Source organism: Hippocampus bargibanti, linkage group LG05, assembly GCF_051943395.1.
Source record: "Hippocampus bargibanti isolate YZ-2025 linkage group LG05, ASM5194339v1, whole genome shotgun sequence".
In the NCBI taxonomy this organism is placed as follows: domain Eukaryota; kingdom Metazoa; phylum Chordata; class Actinopteri; order Syngnathiformes; family Syngnathidae; genus Hippocampus; species Hippocampus bargibanti.
Window position 1 is genome coordinate 16,822,501 of NC_142738.1, and position 20,000 is coordinate 16,842,500.

General features: G+C 42.9%; 3 protein-coding genes across 7 annotated transcripts in view; 1 reads left to right on the top strand and 2 right to left on the bottom strand.

The window, feature by feature from the left end:
* The window catches only part of rspry1 (ring finger and SPRY domain containing 1), a 15,422-nt gene extending 4,589 nt beyond the window's left edge, over window positions 1-10,833 (bottom strand). Inside the window, exons 1-10 of one of the 5 annotated variants that reach the window (XM_088996988.1) lie at window positions 10,576-10,833; window positions 7,044-8,429; window positions 5,900-5,952; window positions 3,948-4,060; window positions 1,545-1,671; window positions 1,408-1,466; window positions 1,176-1,242; window positions 979-1,110; window positions 770-885; window positions 1-34 (exon numbers count right to left, since the gene is read on the bottom strand). The exon at window positions 1-34 is cut by the window's left edge and continues 110 nt beyond it. In XM_088996988.1, the coding sequence (XP_088853114.1) occupies window positions 1-34; window positions 770-885; window positions 979-1,110; window positions 1,176-1,242; window positions 1,408-1,466; window positions 1,545-1,671; window positions 3,948-4,060; window positions 5,900-5,952; window positions 7,044-7,441 (1,099 nt within the window). In that variant the 5' untranslated portion in view covers window positions 7,442-8,429; window positions 10,576-10,833. Of the gene's footprint in view, window positions 35-769; window positions 886-978; window positions 1,111-1,175; window positions 1,243-1,407; window positions 1,467-1,544; window positions 1,672-3,947; window positions 4,061-5,899; window positions 5,953-7,043; window positions 8,539-8,607; window positions 8,734-10,575 lie in introns of those variants that run through there. The other 4 variants (XM_088996987.1, XM_088996991.1, XM_088996990.1 and 1 more) reach the window with 4 other exon arrangements.
* Window positions 10,834-15,950: 5,117 nt separating this feature from the next.
* Window positions 15,951-17,143, top strand: anapc13 (anaphase promoting complex subunit 13). The gene is made up of 2 exons (XM_088996993.1): window positions 15,951-16,205; window positions 16,660-17,143. The coding sequence occupies exons 1-2, from the start codon at window positions 16,107-16,109 to the stop codon at window positions 16,783-16,785; spliced, it is 225 nt and encodes a 74-aa protein (XP_088853119.1). The 5' UTR covers window positions 15,951-16,106; the 3' UTR covers window positions 16,786-17,143.
* Window positions 16,998-20,000, bottom strand: part of LOC148898096 (lathosterol oxidase-like) — a 4,845-nt gene continuing 1,842 nt past the window's right edge. The window contains exons 3-7 of the mRNA XM_088996992.1: window positions 19,586-19,807; window positions 19,105-19,237; window positions 18,899-18,999; window positions 17,568-17,696; window positions 16,998-17,472 (exon numbers count right to left, since the gene is read on the bottom strand). Coding sequence (XP_088853118.1) covers window positions 17,224-17,472; window positions 17,568-17,696; window positions 18,899-18,999; window positions 19,105-19,237; window positions 19,586-19,807 — 834 coding nt within the window. The 3' untranslated portion in view covers window positions 16,998-17,223. The remainder of the gene's footprint in view (window positions 17,473-17,567; window positions 17,697-18,898; window positions 19,000-19,104; window positions 19,238-19,585; window positions 19,808-20,000) is intronic.

A 20,000-nucleotide genomic window follows, 5' to 3' on the forward strand; every position in this document is an offset into this window, starting at 1 on the left:
GCACACTCTCGAAGGAGGACGCATCACATCGGGCCTATGGTGGGGATGAGGGGTGTGGGTGGCGTAGGGAACGGCGGCAGGGGGAGAATAGAAATTTTGTGAAACTTGTGAAATTACTTTTAATACATGGAAGTTCCTAAAGAAATAATACACATCGGGGTTTGAAAGGTCTACAATATGCACCCTGCCCACCACCTTTTCCAGCTACTCCCCTCAGGCAGGCGCTACCGATCCATGCGCACCAAATCCAGCAGACATTTAAACAGCTTCTTCCCCCAAGCCATTAACTCTTTGAACTCTTCAACAGTAGCCAAAATGGAACTGTATAGTGCCACTTAGCAGTTTTTTTGACGACGATACTAGTGCAGCGTGTTCTACCGGAAACAAATTCCTTGTGTGTTCTACATACTTGGCAATAAAGATGATTCTGATTCTGAATATTTATAAAACATATGTCTTTGTTAGAGAATGACTGATATGGATTTTTTTAGGCTGATGCCAATTCAGATATTGGGCTGAATAAAGTTTCGATAACCAATTAAAAAGCCTTTTCAATGAATAAAAAATGCAATGAATACAAAGATTAAGCGGATCAGAAAATGAATGACATTGTATTGTGTTTTATTTCTGAGTTAACACTGATTAGTGGGGCACTAATTAGATGTATGAAACACCTGTATTGGTAGAAATTGAATTGAGTGTTTCCTTTAGAATTTAATTGCCATCTACACAATTATAAACAACTGAGGCTAATTTCAGACAGGCTGACCTCTAATCCACTCGGAGAGATCTTGAGGTACTCGCTGACATCATTGCTGTTGAGCATAGCGTTGATATGGGTGAGATTGACCTTTTCGTAAGTGAACTGACGCCCTTCTTTCAGGACTGGACAGGGGAAAGCAACACAAAGAATATTCTTATTTGAGTCACTGACACACAATCAACCAACCAGATAGTCAAGTACGCAGGCCTACTCACATAGGTTGTCTAAACTCCACTGCGAGCAGAATCCAACCTGCCTCTTGAGATAGTTGGTGTGCTCAGCCCACAATTCCAACACAGCCAGTCTCTTGCTAATACAAGATTCGGATACTGTCAACTTGTTCTCACCTGAGGGTGACATATATTTTTTTTAAAGAACATCATTGCTTCATCAGTTTAACGAGTGAACTTACTGGTCTGAGAGAACTTCTCCAAGGCAATCAGAGCAAACAGCATGACGGTGGGGTGCGCCTCAGAGCTCTTGGTAAGAAATACATGAACTAAATAGTCATCCATCTGCATATGTATATATTTCCTCACCAAAATGTACATGGGCAATTTGAGTCTGAGCCTAATTGGACACGGTTCACGACAGCGGTTAGCCATGACAACGCTCGAGGCAATAGCAATCTCAACAGTGCTCACCATGCTCTCTAGAAGGTATTCGAGAGTTCCAGGGCTCAAGAGTCCAATACTGGCTGGTCCTTCGGAAAGATAGCACAAGATTAGCAAACTGATTGGGTCAGTGTGACAAAAACAAACATTCTATGGTGTCAATTTACCAGCCAGTTTCTCAGCCAAACATCCGAGGACAGCTGTGGTGTTTCTGTGTTTGGCGGGGGTGAGAGCATCCTGTCGGGCCACGGCTGCACTCAGACTCAGCATGTCAGACAATTTCTGGAGTGCGTCCTAAAACAACGCAAGTTGCTTCGTCAAAGATAGTGAATCACCACTGGAAGTACAAATTAAATATGGCGCTCACTCGAAGGGATACACAGTCAATCAGTTGGATGAACAAGTGCAGTATGGGGAAGCTGATCACATCTTACAACAGAAATCCCCCAGTGAATGTATGTCTTTTTGAAATTGTAAGTAAAAGGTAAAGTAGTTTCATTACAACTGCACACAACAGTGCAATCACATTAAGGAATGTCTATCCATAATGATTTGTCATGTCGTTGTTATGATGATACAAGTGCTGCCTGTACGACCGAAGACAAATTCTTTTTGTGTTCTACATACTTGGCCAATAAATATAATTCTCATTCTAAATCTGATTTTAAAGGACGACATCAGAAAAACGTTTTATAGCATCTAAAATACCCAAAACACCCAGGCTGATATTTTTAGTCAAACGCAAAAAAAAAAAAAAAAAAAAGTCCCGCCCCCAGTTCGAAACTCCTTCACAAATCAAAACAATGGCTTCAGAGAGTTCAGATTCGGAAAAATAGATCCTTTCTTGTTACTCATCCAGTTATGAATATGATTAAAATAGTTCTGAAGAGGAAAGTATAAGTGTTTGCGATCGATTAAATAAGTCCTTCCGTATCAATTCGAGCCGTAAGCGACGAAACTGGTGAAGGACACGACATATGAAGCATATGTGAAGCTCCGTGAATAAGGAATATACCGTCAATTGGGTGATATGTGGCATATAAGGACATGAATAACAAATAATAAGCTACAAGATGTCAACATCAATGCAGATTGTTTACTGGTTGTGCATGCAAAACGTTTAAACTTAAGATGAAGAGTTACGAACTCACGTATTGACAGCGGTTATCCATCACTAACTCCGCTTCGCTCCTCGTTCCAGCAGCTGAATGTTTGTCAGATAGGTTTGCTCCACTATTATGACGATTGCTCTCTTTCACCACTGGAACCAACTTTCTACCCATTGTCAGGCTGAGGGGATAACAGCGGTTATCCAAGCGGGGATTCGTGCACTCCGGGGAGCTCCTCGGCTGGCGCTATACCGCTCTGGCTCCTTTGGAAATTCTGCATCGTTTGTCCGCTGGAAATTTGTGTAAGCTTACACCTTCTTTATGCGTGTTACCGCAATTTGCTGCCACACGATTCACCATCACGTTATTTATGTAGTTTTCTGTCTAATTTCGCGATCAACACAGTGTTTTCAGAGGAAACAAAGTACACAAAATGCATTGTGTGTCACTTTCTCGGTCAGGGGCGTTCCCTCCGTGACGTCACTCCGGAATTGTCATCATCTCGAAAACAAGACTTCATGAATATTCAGTGAGAGTCTTAAATCGTAAAATATAGTATTATGCGGAATCTTTGTAACATGCGTTCAGTAGACGTCATTTGAAGTGATTTTACAAACTATGGATGCAACTTGTCCGGAGGCATTTGTAAAACCACTTCAAATTACTTCTACTGAGCGTACTTTACAAAAATTCCACCGCACATAGCTATATTTTACGTTTTAAGACTCGCGCTGAATATTCAGGAAGTCTTGTTTTTGAGTTGGTGACGATACGTACCGTGACGTCACGGTAGGTATCGTGACTGACCAAGAAAGCGACACAATACATTTTGGGTACTTTGTTTGGTCTGAAAACTTTGTGTTGATCCGTGCTGATGGCGAAATTAGAAGGAAAACACATAAATAATGTGATGTTGAATCATTGTGTGTTGCACCAAGACTACTATTTGATACTCGCTGACACAAATTCCCAGCAGACAAATCAGCTCATTTTCAACGGAGCTTGGGGGCCATCTTGTGCATTTTCTGGGACGCTACATTGTGTCATTGAAGGCTGGAATTGATATGGGAGGACTTCTTGAATCGATTGCAAACATGTATGCTTTCCTCTTCGGAACTATTTGAATCATATTCATAACTGCATGATTAACAAGCAAGCATCTTCTCCGAATCTGAAGCGATTGTTTTGATTCTCGAGCAAGGCAAGACGTCTTGGCGTGACGTCACGAACTGGGGGCGGGACTTTCTGAAAATCCCCAATTCGCAGCTCATTTTGTTGCAGTTTTGGAACACTTTAAGTCATTTTTATTGATGTTTTCCATTTGACTAAAAATATCATCCTGCGTGTTTTGGGTATTTTAAATGCTATAAAATGTTTTTTTTCTGATGTCAGTGAGGAAACAAAATGGTGTCGGTTGTTCTTTAAGGGTAAAACCTTCTTGTCAATTTGTGACGCTCTTACCTTAGTGGGCAAGGGGCACTCATCCAATAGCAGGGTGATGACTGCAGGGCCAAGTGGGTCATCTAATGGTATCACTCGAACCAGAGACTGGACAACTTCCAGCCAGCCGTCATCTAAGAGAGAAGATGAAATACGACTTCAGCTTCTCCTCCGATGCATCTTAGTTAATGTGCGCCTAATGGTGTAGTACATAACGGTCTGATTTACTAATGGTTTGCACAACCAAAAACAGGTTGTCCTTGCCTTCACTTTCCACGGGAAAAACCTAGAGCTATCATCCTGTAGCTATATGGAAGTTTCCACCCCTTTTGTGTTTTTATATATACTACTTATTTAACTGTTTATGGCAAATACATGTTTTGCTTATTATTCTCAAAGTTCTTTTATTTGCATTTCAGCTATGGCACTGGCAAGAAAGAGAAACTGGAGCACCAGGATAAGAATTTTAAAACGATACATGTAATTATGATAGTTTCTGTACTGAACACTGCAAAGGCGCGTCCCATGCCCCCACGTCATGTCTCTACAAAGGTAGGGAGTGATTTCCTTTTTCAGAGTCACACATTCTTGAATCTACTGTATTTTTCTGTTTTGTTCATGGTAGGCGTCATTATGGCTCTTGCTCATCATGGCATGCATGCGTATGTATGCATGTGCGTTAATAGGTCGATCCCAGGAAGTTGGTTGCTTGAATAGTAGTTCTTTAGTCAATTCTTGGGGCATAGTTTATTACGAACAAATGTCCAAAGTCCGGCCCGCAGGCCAAATGCGGCCCATGGTCAATTTTCATCCGACCCACATCCTCCGTAATAAAATGAATAACACCTGGCCCATATGTAGAATATATTGGGAAGTAGCCCTGTTACCTTCGTGTGCCAATTCCTGCCATCTAGAGGCTCAATTAGGAACATCAAATTAGTATAAGCAATTGACTAAATGAGCCCCCCAATTTTCTAAAATGCTGACAATCAACAAAAGGACGAAAGTTGACTACGGGGGGCGACGATTGAAGGATGAGTGGAAATGGGACTATCTCTTCACTGAAATACAGAACAACAGAATGGCTCTCTGAAGTTTATTTAAATTAAATGCTGTTATGTGTAAATAACGTTCGCCAAGATTGGCCCTTCTACTATTTTAACACGCCAAGTCTGACCCCTTTTCCAAAACGTTTGGACACTCCTACATGAGGCAGTTCAGATATAAACGGGTCGAGCAACATCTGATTTGTTAATAACATAGGCTGCCCTTGGAAATGAAAGAGAGCATGTTGTGCCTCTCCAAACACGCAAACTGTGAGAGGACAAATCAAATAAAAATATGTGATGAGAAAAAATATATATGTTTTAAAAAATTACAATTATGGTTGCGTGCCCTTAGGAGATGTCTGCATGTTGCTGAGTGCCACGCCCTTGCCTTACTGCAGACAAACAATAAATCGACAGGCTTTGAAAACAATTAACACCCTTACTAAAGTGCATTTCGAAGTGGTCTATGAATATTTGAGCCCCATGTCTTACTATCCAACTGCAAGTTAGCACTTTTAGTTAGGTTTGTCAAATAACATATCCTTGTTTTTTTTCAAAGTAGTAAATCCAATTTCGCAAAAATGTACATCAAAAATCATGCTCAAACATCGCAAAATGAACCTATAGCCCTTGCTTTCTGAAGGCTCACCATTCAATGACATTCAATAATCAACCAAATGAGGAACCCAGGTTGAAATAATAATAATAATACATTTCATTTATAAGTGCCTTTCAAAACTCTCAAGGACACAAATATGTTGTTTCACTTTCACATTTAGTGCAACTTTGAAGTACAAAATGTGTCAGTGCCATCTTGACTCATAAAACACGCGTTGCAAGAAAAATGTCTCTTCGTATGATTTATTGAAGATTAATAAATGTTTTTCATGTGTGGAAAAAAAGTCCAAATGTAAATTTTCTTACCTGTCTCTGCGATCTCATGTAAAGTGATCATGGAATATGGTGGTTCTTGATCACTGGTGGAAATAAAATAAAAATATGTTTCATGAATGTGAAAATAGTCTGGTCCGATACATGTTTGTGTACATAGATTTCTCAATGTGAATGACAAGAAAATCATTTGGATGAATTACATTGGAAAACAGTTTTCCACTAAATATTTTTTAATTACCTTTTTAAAGGCAGAAACAAATTGCTAGTGTTTGACTGTTGCGTTTGACAATGGTCTCCAAATTCTTACTGCCACTTCAAGTTAGAAATTTGCTTTAGAATTTTCAAACTGTACATGTAAAAATGGAAAAGATAAAATCAGAGTGGTTCAACAATTTATCAACATATCTTCTGAATTTTACTCTCTCAAGAGTAAACATTCTTCAATTTCCATAGTGCTCCATGAAATGAGATTATGTGGTCTTTGTGTGGAGTCAAGATAAAACATTTGCAAAAATCTGCCATCACATTAGAAAACACATTTGTCAGTTTGAAGTTAGTCCTGTTTTTGAAAATAAAGGGATAGGAATGAAATAGTTTTACTTTATTTCAAAAATAAACTTTATTAATTTATATCATAATCAACAGGTTAATTATTAGCATAATCTAGTTGCATCTATATACTCTAAGCATACTGTCTGGGCCTTGTCTGTCACACTAGAACACTAAATACTATAAATACCATTGGAAGCATAACATTATTACCAGCCATATACGTGTGGCTAATGGTTTGAGGCATAAGACTGACTCTTTTTAACAAGACAAAAAGTACAGGAGGCTGTTGTAGTCTATGTTGGGACTCACAGTTTAAACCTGCCACAATAGCAATGATACTAATCAGTTGTTACAAGTTAACAAAATGGTGAGACCTTTATATCTGACAATAGCTAATCACAAGGGAAGTCAGCTAGTTGTGTGCATTGTACACACTAACTCATATCAATTCCTTTCCCAACATTTGTAAGATTTATCTTGTTCAAATGTATGGTGGGGATTTTTCTTCTTGGAGAAAACGCTGACCACAGATTATGCTCCCACATAGGTCTATTTTAGTCTTCGCTTCTTCTAATGTCTTTAATGAAATGTTTTCAATAAGGGCACAAGGCAACTTATTTACTTGTCGACAAGGGTCCTGATGACAGCCAGCGTGTCCAGCACCAGGCTATCGACATTTTGCTTCTTCCGCCGTGGCTCGTGGGGGCCACGCCCTCTGCGTGGAGGTCTAACCGGGTCCCTTGGGCGACTGCTACGAGACTCTCCAGCTTCGACAGCTATGCCCATACGTTGGTCCACCCTCCTGGCTTGTCCTCGGGACCCTCTCGATGTCCCGTGGTGATGGTCCTCTACATCACTATCCTCTCGACACACACAGCTATTACCCATGGTTCCAGGGCCAGCAAGCGCAAAGGCAAGGGTCTCCCACGGGGAAGAAAAGGTGTTTGTGGAGAAAAGCAACAGCAGAACCTGTGCAAGGCTCCTGCAGGCACAGTAACCGATCCAGGTAGCTACTATCATATCATTTGATGAACTTGGCTATTGGGGGTTCTTGTCCCAAAGGGCAGGTTTGGATTGGACCAAATGATCATCGTGACTCAAGGTGGGGAATTGGAGATATGTTTAACAACACACTGCTGGGTCAGTAGACCAAGAGGGGACAAGTGATGTGATGAAGTCTTTAATCATCATAAGCATCACAAGGGGTCTGTACTAGAGGTCCTCCTGAGCGCACCCAACTTTGGAAAGCTAAGATGGGGGAAAAAATTAGGGTAGGAACTTCAAATAATTAAGACAAATGTAGTCACTCAATGTCACTGTAAATATCTACAGTGGAAACCACAACGGCATTTATTTTCTCTTAATTCACACAAGTCTACTCCATTTTAAACAGATCATTGGTTAGTAACTAAGCAGACAGAATAATAATTATGGAACTAAAATGCGATCCGTGTTGTTGACAATACACCCCAAACCTATTAGCGTGCTAGCTTGTTAGCCTACCAGGAAGCAACAGTTATAGGCAGTGGCAGCTCTAAATAAAAACCACAAGTCTAAAAATAAAAACTCGGGACTATAGGGTCGGTTGTAAGATGCATTTCCTTCATGTATACACTTACGTCTCAGTCGCGTTCTAAATACTGCAGCATCTGAAGAGCCACGCCAGAAAGTAGCCAAAATAGGATTTGAGCGACGAAATAGGCTGTTGCTAACCAGCTGCTAAGACGATAGCTTGGGCTCACCATGACTTTCAAACTCAAGTTAGGAAACACGACTTGCAATGAACTAGGCGTAGTGCTTCTGCAGTCAAGGTAATATAAAAGTAGAATTACCCAACAAGCGCGTATCCCGCAACACACCTTGGTCGATGGCCAATAGCTTAATGTGTCATGCACATTGAGAAGACGCTACACGGCATTGCTCCCTGGCAAGTCCGTGCTAAATTCCGTAGCCCAGGCAGCTACTATTGTCATCAGCCGGGATGTAAACGAGGATGCAGTAGCTTTCTCTATAATAAATACAAACACAACACAACATGACAAATGTTAAAAATAATAAACAATAAATCCCATTTATCTGCTCAGTTTCAGCAATATTTTTGAGGCTAAGGGTAAATACTTGTAAATATTATGTCGTATATCAATACATTATGCAATATAATTTTAGAGAGATATGAAGGACGCTACCAGCAGAAAGTGACGTAACTTTCAGATAGGCTGCAGGCTGAACAGTCATGTGACTTTGAAATTCAGGAGCCCCGTCCCCCCACATTTTTGAACAGATATCACGAAAGAAGGTGAGAAAAGGGCAAGACTTGAATAAACATGGGGAAATACAGAAGAACCCACCGCCCACTGCATTTCGGCTGAACATGGCTGCCGTAGCTACCAGAATCTGAAGAACAGTACAGAATCAGCTCTCTTGAAAAATCACAAATAACCTTTTGGCAGCAGACATCAGTTTACGCTCATCCTCATCCTTGATGTCACCGCAGCTTTTGACATTTCTCACCCCATCCTACTGAATAGACTTTCCTCCAGAGATATCACCCACACACCTCTTTGCTGGTTCCATTTTTATTTCACAGGCCGCTCTCAGTTCATCCAAATCAACTCCTTCACCTCAGTTTTCCCCCGTGTCTTCTGCTCTGCCCCAAGGCTCTGCATTGGGACCCCTCCTCTTTATTACGTACCTTCTTCCCTTTGGCAATATTTTCTGTAAATTTGGTATACACTTCATTGCTTTGCAGATGACACCCAGCTCTTCCTCTACAGCAAACTCGGAACCTCTCTTCTACCCTTTCACTCTGCCTCTCAGAAATTAAATAATGGTTTAACCATAACGTCCTCAAACTTAACAGCAAAAAAACTGAACCTCCCCTCATCGGTACCAAATCCACTTTACACAAAGCCAACTGTTTCTCCCTCACTATTGACAGTTCAACCGTATCTGACTCCCTTCAGGTCAAGAGCCTGGGTGTCATCCTCGATAGCTCACTATCTTTCCACTTTCCATATAAATAACAACCTGATCCGCTTACTTTCACCTAAGCAATGTCAATCGTCCCCATTCGTCTCTCACCCCACTGCTATCCTTGTCCACAGTCTCGTCACCTCCCGTATTGATGATTGCAATTCACTTCTTGGTGTCCCTCACAAATTTCTCCACAAACTACAACTAGTCCAGAATTTGGCAGACCGGATCATCACCAGACCCACCTCCTTTCACCACATCACCCTCATCCTCCAACAGCTCCACTGGCTCTCAGTCAAACTTACAATTAACTTCAAAATACTTTATACATTCAAAGCCATCCATAACCTTGCCCCCCCATACCTATCTGGCCTTCTCAAAAATTCTGTACCCTGTTGTTCCCTCAGATCCTCATCCTCCCTCCACCTTTGTGTGCCCCCTGCCTGTCTCAGCACGAATGGGGACAGGGCTTTCTGCCACTTCGCCCACAAACTTTGGAACTCTCTTCCTCCCAACATTTATATTGATTCTCTTCCCACCTTCGAATCCCATCTAAAAACATACCTATTTAAAATTGCATTCTGTGTAGTTTTATCTCTTGTTCTCATTTATAATGTTATCTGTGGTTTTCTTTCTGTCCCTGTTTTGTGATTGTGAAGTGTCCTTGAGAGCTTTAAAATGCTCATATAAATAAAATGTATTATTATTAACATGAGGAATTTTCTGCAATGGGTGATTGGTGGGATGTACACTAACCTCCCATGGTGACACATTCAATTCAACTGACCTCAACTGTATTTATAGAGCACTTTCAAACAGCCATTGCTGCATACAAAGTGCTGTACATGGATGGTGTACAATAAATGATGTCAATGATGTCAATAAAGCAACAAATCACCAGCAAAGACGGTACAAATCACCTAACATTAAAACTAAGATCAAGTCTGAGTCGTGCTCAGTCAAACTGCAAAAATACTAGTGAGTTTTGAGACAGGTTTCAAAGATAGGAAGCAAGGGGACTGAGTGTTCAGTGGCAGACTACTTCGGAAAACCAATAGAATATTTCAGACCCTGACCCCTTTCTATTGGAAAATGCCATTAGAGCAAGTGCAGATCCATACGACTGACAAATAGCTGCTGTCTACAAGCTATGACATGCATCTATCCCCCAACAAACATACCTTTATTTTATTTTATTTTTAAACCACATTCATGGGCGGCCCGGTAGTCGAGTGGTTAGCACGCCGGTTTCACAGTGCAGAGGTTGTGAGTTCAAGACCCGGTCCAGCCTCCCTGTGTGGAGTCTGCATGTTCTCTCCGGGCCCGCGTGGGTTTTCTCCAGGTCCTCCGGTTTCCTCCCACATTCCAAAAAATATGCATGGTAGGCTGATTGAAAACTCCAAATTGTCCCTAGGTGTGAGTGCGGGTAGTTGTTTGTCTCTGTGTGCCCTCTGATTGGCTGGCAACCAATTCAGGGTGTCCCCCGCTGGGATAGGCTCCAGCACCCCTCACGACCCTAATGAGGAAAAAGCGGTATGGAAAATGGATGGATGGAACCACATTCATCTTCATGTTTACATTAATGCTGGAGCCTATTCCAACAGAGAATCAGGTAGTCACAATCCCATTCATACAAGTGAAGGGGGAAGTGACCCAAATCAAGACAGTGTGAAACAAACGTATGTATTTTAACATGTGTCAGACTTTGATTACACATTTTTATTTTATTTCACACATGTGTACTTGTACATGAGCTCAATATTTCAGAGAAATTAATAGCTTTAATTAATCAACAGAATGGGAGACGTTTATGCAAGCCTTGGACTGGATCAGATCAAATACACATTTCCAGATAGGGGTGGCGCCACATAATTTTCCCCTCACTTCTCATAGGATCAAGAATTTCATCGTGAATAAAGCATTTCGAACCACAATCATCACATCACCATTCAGATAGTGTGTTGTAAATTGGGACAGTCATACACTCTACTGCGGTCAAGGGTCGTGTTGAAGCAATCGTCACGGTACATCCCACTCTTGCTAAGGTGTTTGGTGAATTTCTGTGATTTTGGGTGGAATGTACACGGTGTAGTTTCAACAGTGGGAGGATACAGGCCATAGTCACCGGAGGTGGTCCTGTACAGTGGGTTCTGAGGTTTGGACCACTGCGACAGACTTGCACCACTAAAAGATGGTGTGGAGATGCAGGTGAAAACCGGATTTCCAAGGTTGATGCACGTTTGTTTGTTGCTTGCCTGCTCTTCAACCGGGGTTGACATCACTGAAGCACCTGCTGAGAGAAAAAAATAATAATAATTACACACAATGTATACAATTTGACGTAGTTCTGTTTGCTGCTCATACCGGTCCTGTTGGTAAAATTATGTCAATGTGGAATACGAACCACAGAAATGTTTACTGTCACAGTGACAGAAAGAACTTGATTTTATTTGTCTTGTCAGGGAATGCATGAGTCGTCACCTTACCGTGGTGGAGGGGTTGGTGCGTCCAAATGATCCGAGGAGCTAAGTTGTCTGGGGCTTTATGCTCCTGGCAGGGTCACCCATGGCAAACAGGTACTTGGTGAGGGACCAGACAAAGTACGACTCAAAAGACCCCATATGAAGAGAAACAAATGGATTTGGTTTTCCCTTGCCCGGACGCGGGTCACCGGGGCTCCTCTCTGGAGCCAGGCCTGGTGATGGGGCTCGTTGGAGCGCGCCTGGTGGCCGGGCCTACACCCATGGGGCCCGGTCGGACTCAGCCCAAAGAGGAAACGTGGGTCCCCCTTTCTCAAGGGCTCACCACCTATGGGAGGGGTCAGGGGGGTCGGCTGCATTGTGAGCTTGGCGGAAGCCAAAGGTGGACCCTGGCGGTCCGATCCTCAGCTGCAGAAGCTAGCTCTTGGGACGTGGAACATCACCTCTCTTGCAGGGAAGGAGCCCGAGCTGGTGTACGAGGTCGAAAAGTTCCGACTAGACATAGTTGGGCTTGCCTCCACACACAGCCTGGGTTCTGGTACGAGCCCTCTCTAGAGGGGTTGGACTCTCTTCCACTCTGGGGTTACCCACGGTGAGAGGCGTAGAGCAGGTGTCGGCATACTTATTGCCCCCCAACGCGCCCTCTTCTACGTTGGGATTCACCCCGGTAGTCGAAAGAGTTGCTTCCCTCCGCCTTCGTGTGGGGGGACGGGTCCTGACTGTTGTTTGTGCAAATGCACCAAACAGCAGTTCAGTGTACACATCATTTTTGGAGACCTTAGGCAGTGTGCTGGAGAGCACTCCCCCTGGGGACTCCCTTGTTCTGCTGGGCGATTTCAATACTCACGTGGGCAATGACAGTGAGACCTGGAGAGGCGTGATTGGGAGAAACAGCACCCCCCCCCCCCCCCGATCAGCACCCGAGTGGTGTTTTGTTATTGGACTTCTGTGCTCGACACGGATTGTCTATAACAAACACTTTATTCAAACATAAGGGTGTCCATATGTGCACGTGGCACCAGGACACCCTTGGTCGCAGTTCGATGATTGACTTTGTAGTTGTATCATCGGATTTGCGGCCTCATGTTTTGGACACTCGAGTGGAGAGGGGTGGAGCTGTCAACTGATCACCACCACTCACCTGAATCAGTGAGTTGGTGAGAAGATGCCAGTCCGACCTGGCACGCGCAAACGTGTTGAGAGGGTTTGTTGGGAACGTCTGGTGAAATCCCCTGTCAGAAGGAGTTTCAACTCCCACCTCCGGCAGAACTTTTCACATGTCCCGGGGGAGGTGGGGGACATTGAGTACAAATGGACCATGTTCCGAACCTCTCTTGCTGAGGCGGCCAATCGGAGTTGTGGCCGTAGGGTGGTTGGTGCCTGTCATGGCGGCAATCCCGTACTTGCTGGTGGACACCAGTTGTAAGGGATGCCGTCAAGCTGAAGAAGGAGTCCTATCGGGCCTATATGGCCTGTGGGACCCCTGAGACAGCTGACAGGTATCGATTAGCCAAGTGAAATGCGGCCTCGGTGGTTGCAGAGGCAAAAACTCGGGCATGGGAAGAGTTCGGTGAGGCCATGTAAGCCGACTTGCGGACCGCTTCGAGGAAATTCTGGTCCACCATCCGGCGTCTCAGGAGAGGAAAGCAGTGCACCACTAACACTGACTGTGTGTACAGTGAGGATGGGGCACTGCTGACCTCGACTCGAGACGTCGTGAACCGGTGGGCAGAGTACTTCGAAGACCTCCTCAACTCCACCAACACGCCTTCCTTGGAGGAAGCAGTGTCTGGGGAGTCTGAGATGGGCTCTCCGATCTCTGTGGTTGAAGTCAACGATGTGGTTAAAAAGCTCCTCGGTGGCAAGGCCCCAGGGGTGGATGAGTTCCGCCCGGGTTCCGAAAGGCTCTGGATGCCGTGGGGCTGTCTTGGCTGACACGCCTCTGCAACACCGCGTGGTCATCGGGGAGTGCCTCTGGATTGGCAGACCGGGGTGGTGGTCCCCCTTATTAAAAAGCGGGACTGGGGGGTGTGTTCCAAATACAGAGGGATCACACTCCTCAGCCTCCCTGGACAGACCTTCAGGGGTTCTAGAGGGGCGGGTCCATCGGGAAGTCGAGCCTCAGATAGAGGAGGAGCAGTGTGGTTTTCGTCCCGGCCATGGAACAGTGGACCAGCTCGAAGCAGACTCTGACATCGGTCGTTGTCAGAGTCTGGTTCGCATTGGCAGTAAGTCGGAATCGTTTCCAGTGAGGGTTGGGCTCTTCCAAGGCTGCCCTTTGTCACAGATTCTGTTCATAACCTTTATGGACAGCATTTCTAGGCGCAGCCGAAGCATTGAAGGTTTCCGTTTTGATGGCCTCTGTATAGCATCTCTGCTTTTTGCAGATGATGTACTGTTGGAGCGGAGCTCTCAAACCCTCTCTGGAGCGTTTCACAGCCAAATGTGAAGCGGTTGGGATGAGAATCAGCACCTCCAAATCTGAGACAATGGTTCTCTGTTGGAAAAGGGTGGAATGCCCTCTCCATGTCGCGGAGGAGATCTTGCCTCAAGTGGAGGAGTTTAAGTATCTGGGAGTCTTGTTCATGAATGAGGGTGTGAGGAAGCGAGAGGTCGACAGGTCGGTACGGCGTCTGCTGTGATGCGGACTTTATACCGATTTGTCATGGTGAAGAAGGAGCATAGCCAAAAAGCCAGGCTCTCAATTTACCGGTCGAGCTACATCCCAACCCTCATCTATGGTCACGAGCTATGGGTTGTGACCGAAAGAACCAGATCCCGGATACAAGCGGCCAAAATAAGCTTTCTCCGTAGGCTGTCCGGGCTCTCCGTTAGAGATAAGGTGAGAAGCTCGGTCATCCGGGAGGGGCTCAGAGTCGAGCCGCTTCTACTCCACATAGAGAGGAGCCAGATGAGGTGGCTCAGGCATTTGATTAGGATGCCCCCTGGACGCCTCCCTGGTGAGGTGTTCCAAGCATGCCCCACTGGCAGGAGACCCCGGGGCCCCAGGCCAGACTGGAGAGACTGTTTCCCAGGTGGCCTGGGAACGCCTCGGGATCTGCCAGGACGAGCTAGAAGAAGTGGCTGGGGAGAAGAAAGTCTGCGTTTCCCCACTGAAGCTGCTGCCCCCGCGACCCGACCCCGGATAAGCGGCAGAAGATGGATGGATGGATGGATGGGAATACATTAAAATGCTAACACTAAAATAACCTGTATGTTCTTATTAGTATACTATAATACTTAAATACAGTAAAGTCTCGTTATATCGATATCGGATATATCGATAGTCCCGGTTATATCGATACTATTTCTATGCACGCACGGAGAAAATTACATGCAAACAGGGTCGGATATATCGATAGTCCCGGTTATATCGATATTTTTTCGGACTCCCTTGAATATCGATATAACGAGACTTTACTGTAATTGTAATGTTTGTAATAGTAAATTAATCTTCTTTTCCTTTCGGCTTTTCCCTTAAAGGGTCGCCACAGCAAATCAGTGTCCTCCAACTTTCAAGGTTTGATCCGCATGTTTGTTTAAGCCAAGTTTTTTTTTTGTCGGATGCCCTTCCTGACACAACCCTCTGTATTTATCCGGGCTTGGGACCGGCACAAGAAGACTTATGTCCCTTCGTGGCTGCACAACAAGCAACTCGCTCAATAAAAGGCTCCCAAATAAATTAATCTAAACACACGTTTGAATTTTTCGGATATTTGAACGGCAGGAATAACGTAAAGGATTATTGGGGAGTTAGCCGGTTTGGTTGCTACCATACTCAACGAAAAACCACGCTAAACTTTACAAACGTACCGTCAAAGGGCGATTTGTCCAAACAAGAGTGTTCTTTCTTTGGTTGTTCGCAATTCTTTTTAGTTTCCATGGCGACAGTTCAACACCGGCGTTGCCTTGTAGGCGGACCAAATTGGGGGCTTTGATATATTTAAGATAATACAACTGCATCAACCAAACTTTCCAACGTGTTTGTAATATTGGAAAAGTTTCAGAGTTTTAAATCAACATTTGTTCTTAAACGATAAATGCGTCAGACGCGTCATCTTTACGGGTCAGTGTATGACGTTGACAAAATGCGCCTTCCGCAAACCCTGACGACTAACACTCGTTTCAATTTTGAACCTCGACATTTATTCTGTGTGACACACAAGGCCATATAAAACACATTTTTCGTGGGGCCAGTTCTTGTGACGAGGAAAGAAAGTATTGTCTTGAGTATGGACAGTGAAATCCAACGAGATGGGAGAGTTTTGGATCTTACTGATGATGCATGGAGAGAAGACAAACTGCCCTATGAAGACGTCACAATACCGCTGGTAAATCAGCGTTTGTATTTTGACAATCATGTGTTATCTAGTGTATGTTAAGATAAGTATCTTATTTTCCCGAACATTTATTTTTTAAGCATTAGATGGGTCTCATTGCGAAAACCCCATCAGTATTACGATCCATTGTGTTACAATAAAATAATTGCACCACTGCTGATTATCATCCATGAAGTCAATTACAGTAAAGCAGTAAATTTGCAGTGTTAAATTGTATCCTTTGACTGAATGTGGATCTTTACTTGATGTAACCTAATGTTAGAGTTCTTCAACAAATCACCCAAACCTATCAATTTGACACAAAGACAATCCATCTTGTTTAAAATCTTGTATCATGCATGTGTTGTGATTGTGAAAAGAACGACTACACCGGCGGGACCCCACATAATCGTCAACAGTCATTTGATTAGAATAATCCCATCCTGCTGTCTTTGCTGGATTTCAGAGTGAACTCCCTGAGGCTGAACAGGACAATGGTGGATCCACAGAGTCTGTGAAGGAACAAGAAATGAAGTGGACTGACCTTTCCCTGCAGAGCCTTCATGAAAACACTCCAAACACCGGAAGTTGAATCACTGCTGGCATGGTACTGTAGAACACCAGCCCTGTTCACAGATTTACTTTGTTGCTTTATGAATATTATCTCATAATTACCCGATGCAGGTTTCTAGCTTTCCTACTTAGGAGCAGTCCTTGAAAAGTTGGCGTAGGCACTTAAATGTTCACATTCTGCCCTGTTGAAATCTGATCTCAATCTGTTTACAAAGTTTTAGACACACTCCATCTTGTCACATTCTGCTTTAATTAACTTGTTCAAATCTGCACTCAATCTTCACAATGTTTTCGATCAGCTCCATGCAGTTCAACAAATGTTTCACTTTTATGTGTTCATCTGTCGTGTTTTTGAAATTATTAAAACCTTAAACGTGCATTGCAATTGTGTTTGTATTCCCACTAGTGCTCTATTGTCACTGAATATGCTTTGTCTGCTGCAAGCTTGCCAACGTGGTCACTTGGTCCCCTCTCTTGGAGAATTTGGTCCCCGCCCTTGGAGGATTGAAGGGTATTTGTAGGAGCCTCCAAGATGATCCCAGAGAGTAAAGTATTGTCCATAGTTATAGTTGAAACAGAGGTGATGATCCATGTGGTGGGCAGCACCATTGATAATGCTGATTAAGGGGCCAGGGATGCGGCAGTAGCCGTCATGAATGGAGATGGTCCAGATATTGACGAAGATGAAGAGAGATAAGTAGACAACCTGTAATACCCCACATGCCAAAAATATCGTATACACAAATAGAGCCATAACAGAATGCAATACACAAAATGTGGATTATCATTGTAGATGATCACCTTGTGAAGTGGGAAGATGAAAGGGTAGACATGATAGGGTAAACTCTGCAGGAAGCCGTCAAGTGGGTGGAAGGCATGGCTTGCAAATGGTGTGGGGATCTTGAATAAATGATGCTGCTTATGTAAGTACTGAGGGAAGTGGAAAAGCCAAGTCCAAATTAGGAAAATGTTGTATGGTCCGAATGAACCAAGGTTGAACATTTTAGCTGAATTACTTTCAAGCTTTCACTCACTTTATAACCGTGTTTTTAAAGAACAAGGCAACCAAACAAAATGCCATATTTTACATGTATATATATATATATATATATATATATATATATATATATATATATATATATATATATATATATATATATATATATATATATATATATATATATATACATATATATATATATATATATATATATATACATATACATACATATATATATACATATATACATACATATACATACATATATATATATATATATATATATATATATATATATATATATATATACATATATATATATATATATATATATACATACATATATACATATATACATATTCATATATATATATACATATATATATATACATCGATGAGAAGGTTTCTTCAGCCGTCATCTGTACAAAAGTGAAGGTTTCGGATGTTTCGCCTCCTATCCAAGAGGCTTCGTCAGCGAACTAAAGTCTGACTGGTCGTATCGGCCCTATTTATATATCCCTAATGTCCAGACATGGTGGCGCCGGACACAGCTATGATAGGTCCCTACTCTCAGGTTGGGGGGGCAGAGGACCCCTCCCTGTAGCCCCACTGATCGTTCCTACATTCCTGACTAACGACTGGCCTATTACTCCCACTCCCACTCCCACCGGTATCACCTCATCAGCATAACGACCCTCATCAGCATTACGAAAGTTGCCTAACCTGTTTTGCCTAAGCAGGCCATTGTATGAACGATCCAAATTGAACCTCACCCCACCAGACCGGTTTAATGAAGGATTTTGTTGTTTTATAAGAATCGCTTCTTTTACCCCCCTTTCAAACCATCTATGTACTTTCGCTAAGTGGGGCCACAGGGAGGGGTCCTCTGCCCCCCCAACCTGAGAGTAGGGACCTATCTCATATATATATATATATACATTCATAATGTTTGTGGATGTGGTCATTCTTCCAGAACATTTAGTTCTCAGGCCTTTGAATTTTTAGTAGCTGGAATGCCACTCAAATAATTGTTCTTCAAACCTGTTAGTATATGGATGAACACATTTATTGACAAATTGAAAAAGTTGGTCCAATAATAAAAACGGGATTGCATTAAATTGCTTGAACTCACCTTATAGATGCTTTTGTGATGCATGGAGCGGTGTATCCAGTAAATACACATGTCCGTGAAGAACAAGAATCCAGCAACACTCAGGAACACTCCTGGCCATCCTAACCAAACAAAATACAGTACTTGGGTCGAAGTATAAAGTTTGTCTTATCTTACATTTTAATGGTATTAGACTGATTGCACTTCTTCATTAAAACGGTCCTCACCCTGAGAAGACTGGTTGACGTCATCAAAGAGTTTGCTGTATCCTCTGACCTCCAAGAAGAAAATTAGCACTGTGGGGCAACTCATCCAGAAGAGAGAGCTGATTGAGAGTTGCATCTCTTGGCTTACCTGGTTCTATCATTGTATACGAATTTAAATACGTACATTACGTTCACTTTCACAAAGAAGATCTAACAGTACAAGAGTATAAAACTGCATTTACAAAGACAGTGCTCATTTTGATTGACATATTGGGCTTGTTGTGGTGTAGAAGTGCACTGAATGGTGAGGTGATGCAGTTTTATCAAGTAAATTGGGTGTTCTAAAGTCTATATTGCCTCAAGTGGCACTGTAATCTAGTTATTCGTGTTAAAAGAAAAAAACAATTGAGGAAGCAATGCTGAATAGCTTCAGCATGCAGCAATGAGTTTCGATGTATCGGTTTCATCATTACATTCTTGTTGAAAGCATTCAATAGCTCACCTCAATGAACAATGGATGTTTCATGAGCCTGTGGTCAAAGACGCAATAGAAATTTAACACGCCAAAGATTATGTAAACAGTTTGGGCTCCGAGGTTGGTCAACAGGCTCAGGCTGATGAGTTGGCGCACAGCCCCATCCTCAGGCCATGACGCTGGGTAAACATATGGAGTCAGGAAATAACGGTCTGAAATTTTTAGCATGTGGTCCATGCTACTGTCTATCTGCGGAGAAGTAAAAATACAATTATCTACTATGACAAAGATAATTATGCAAACATGATTAGCATAGACAGCTTATGTACAACAATACAGTTCACGAATTGTATAACAGTCCAAAAGGGGTCCTAATGTAACAATACAACCTGTTTGTTTATCTCTGTGACTGCAGTTTACATTAGTGGACAACTTATGAAAC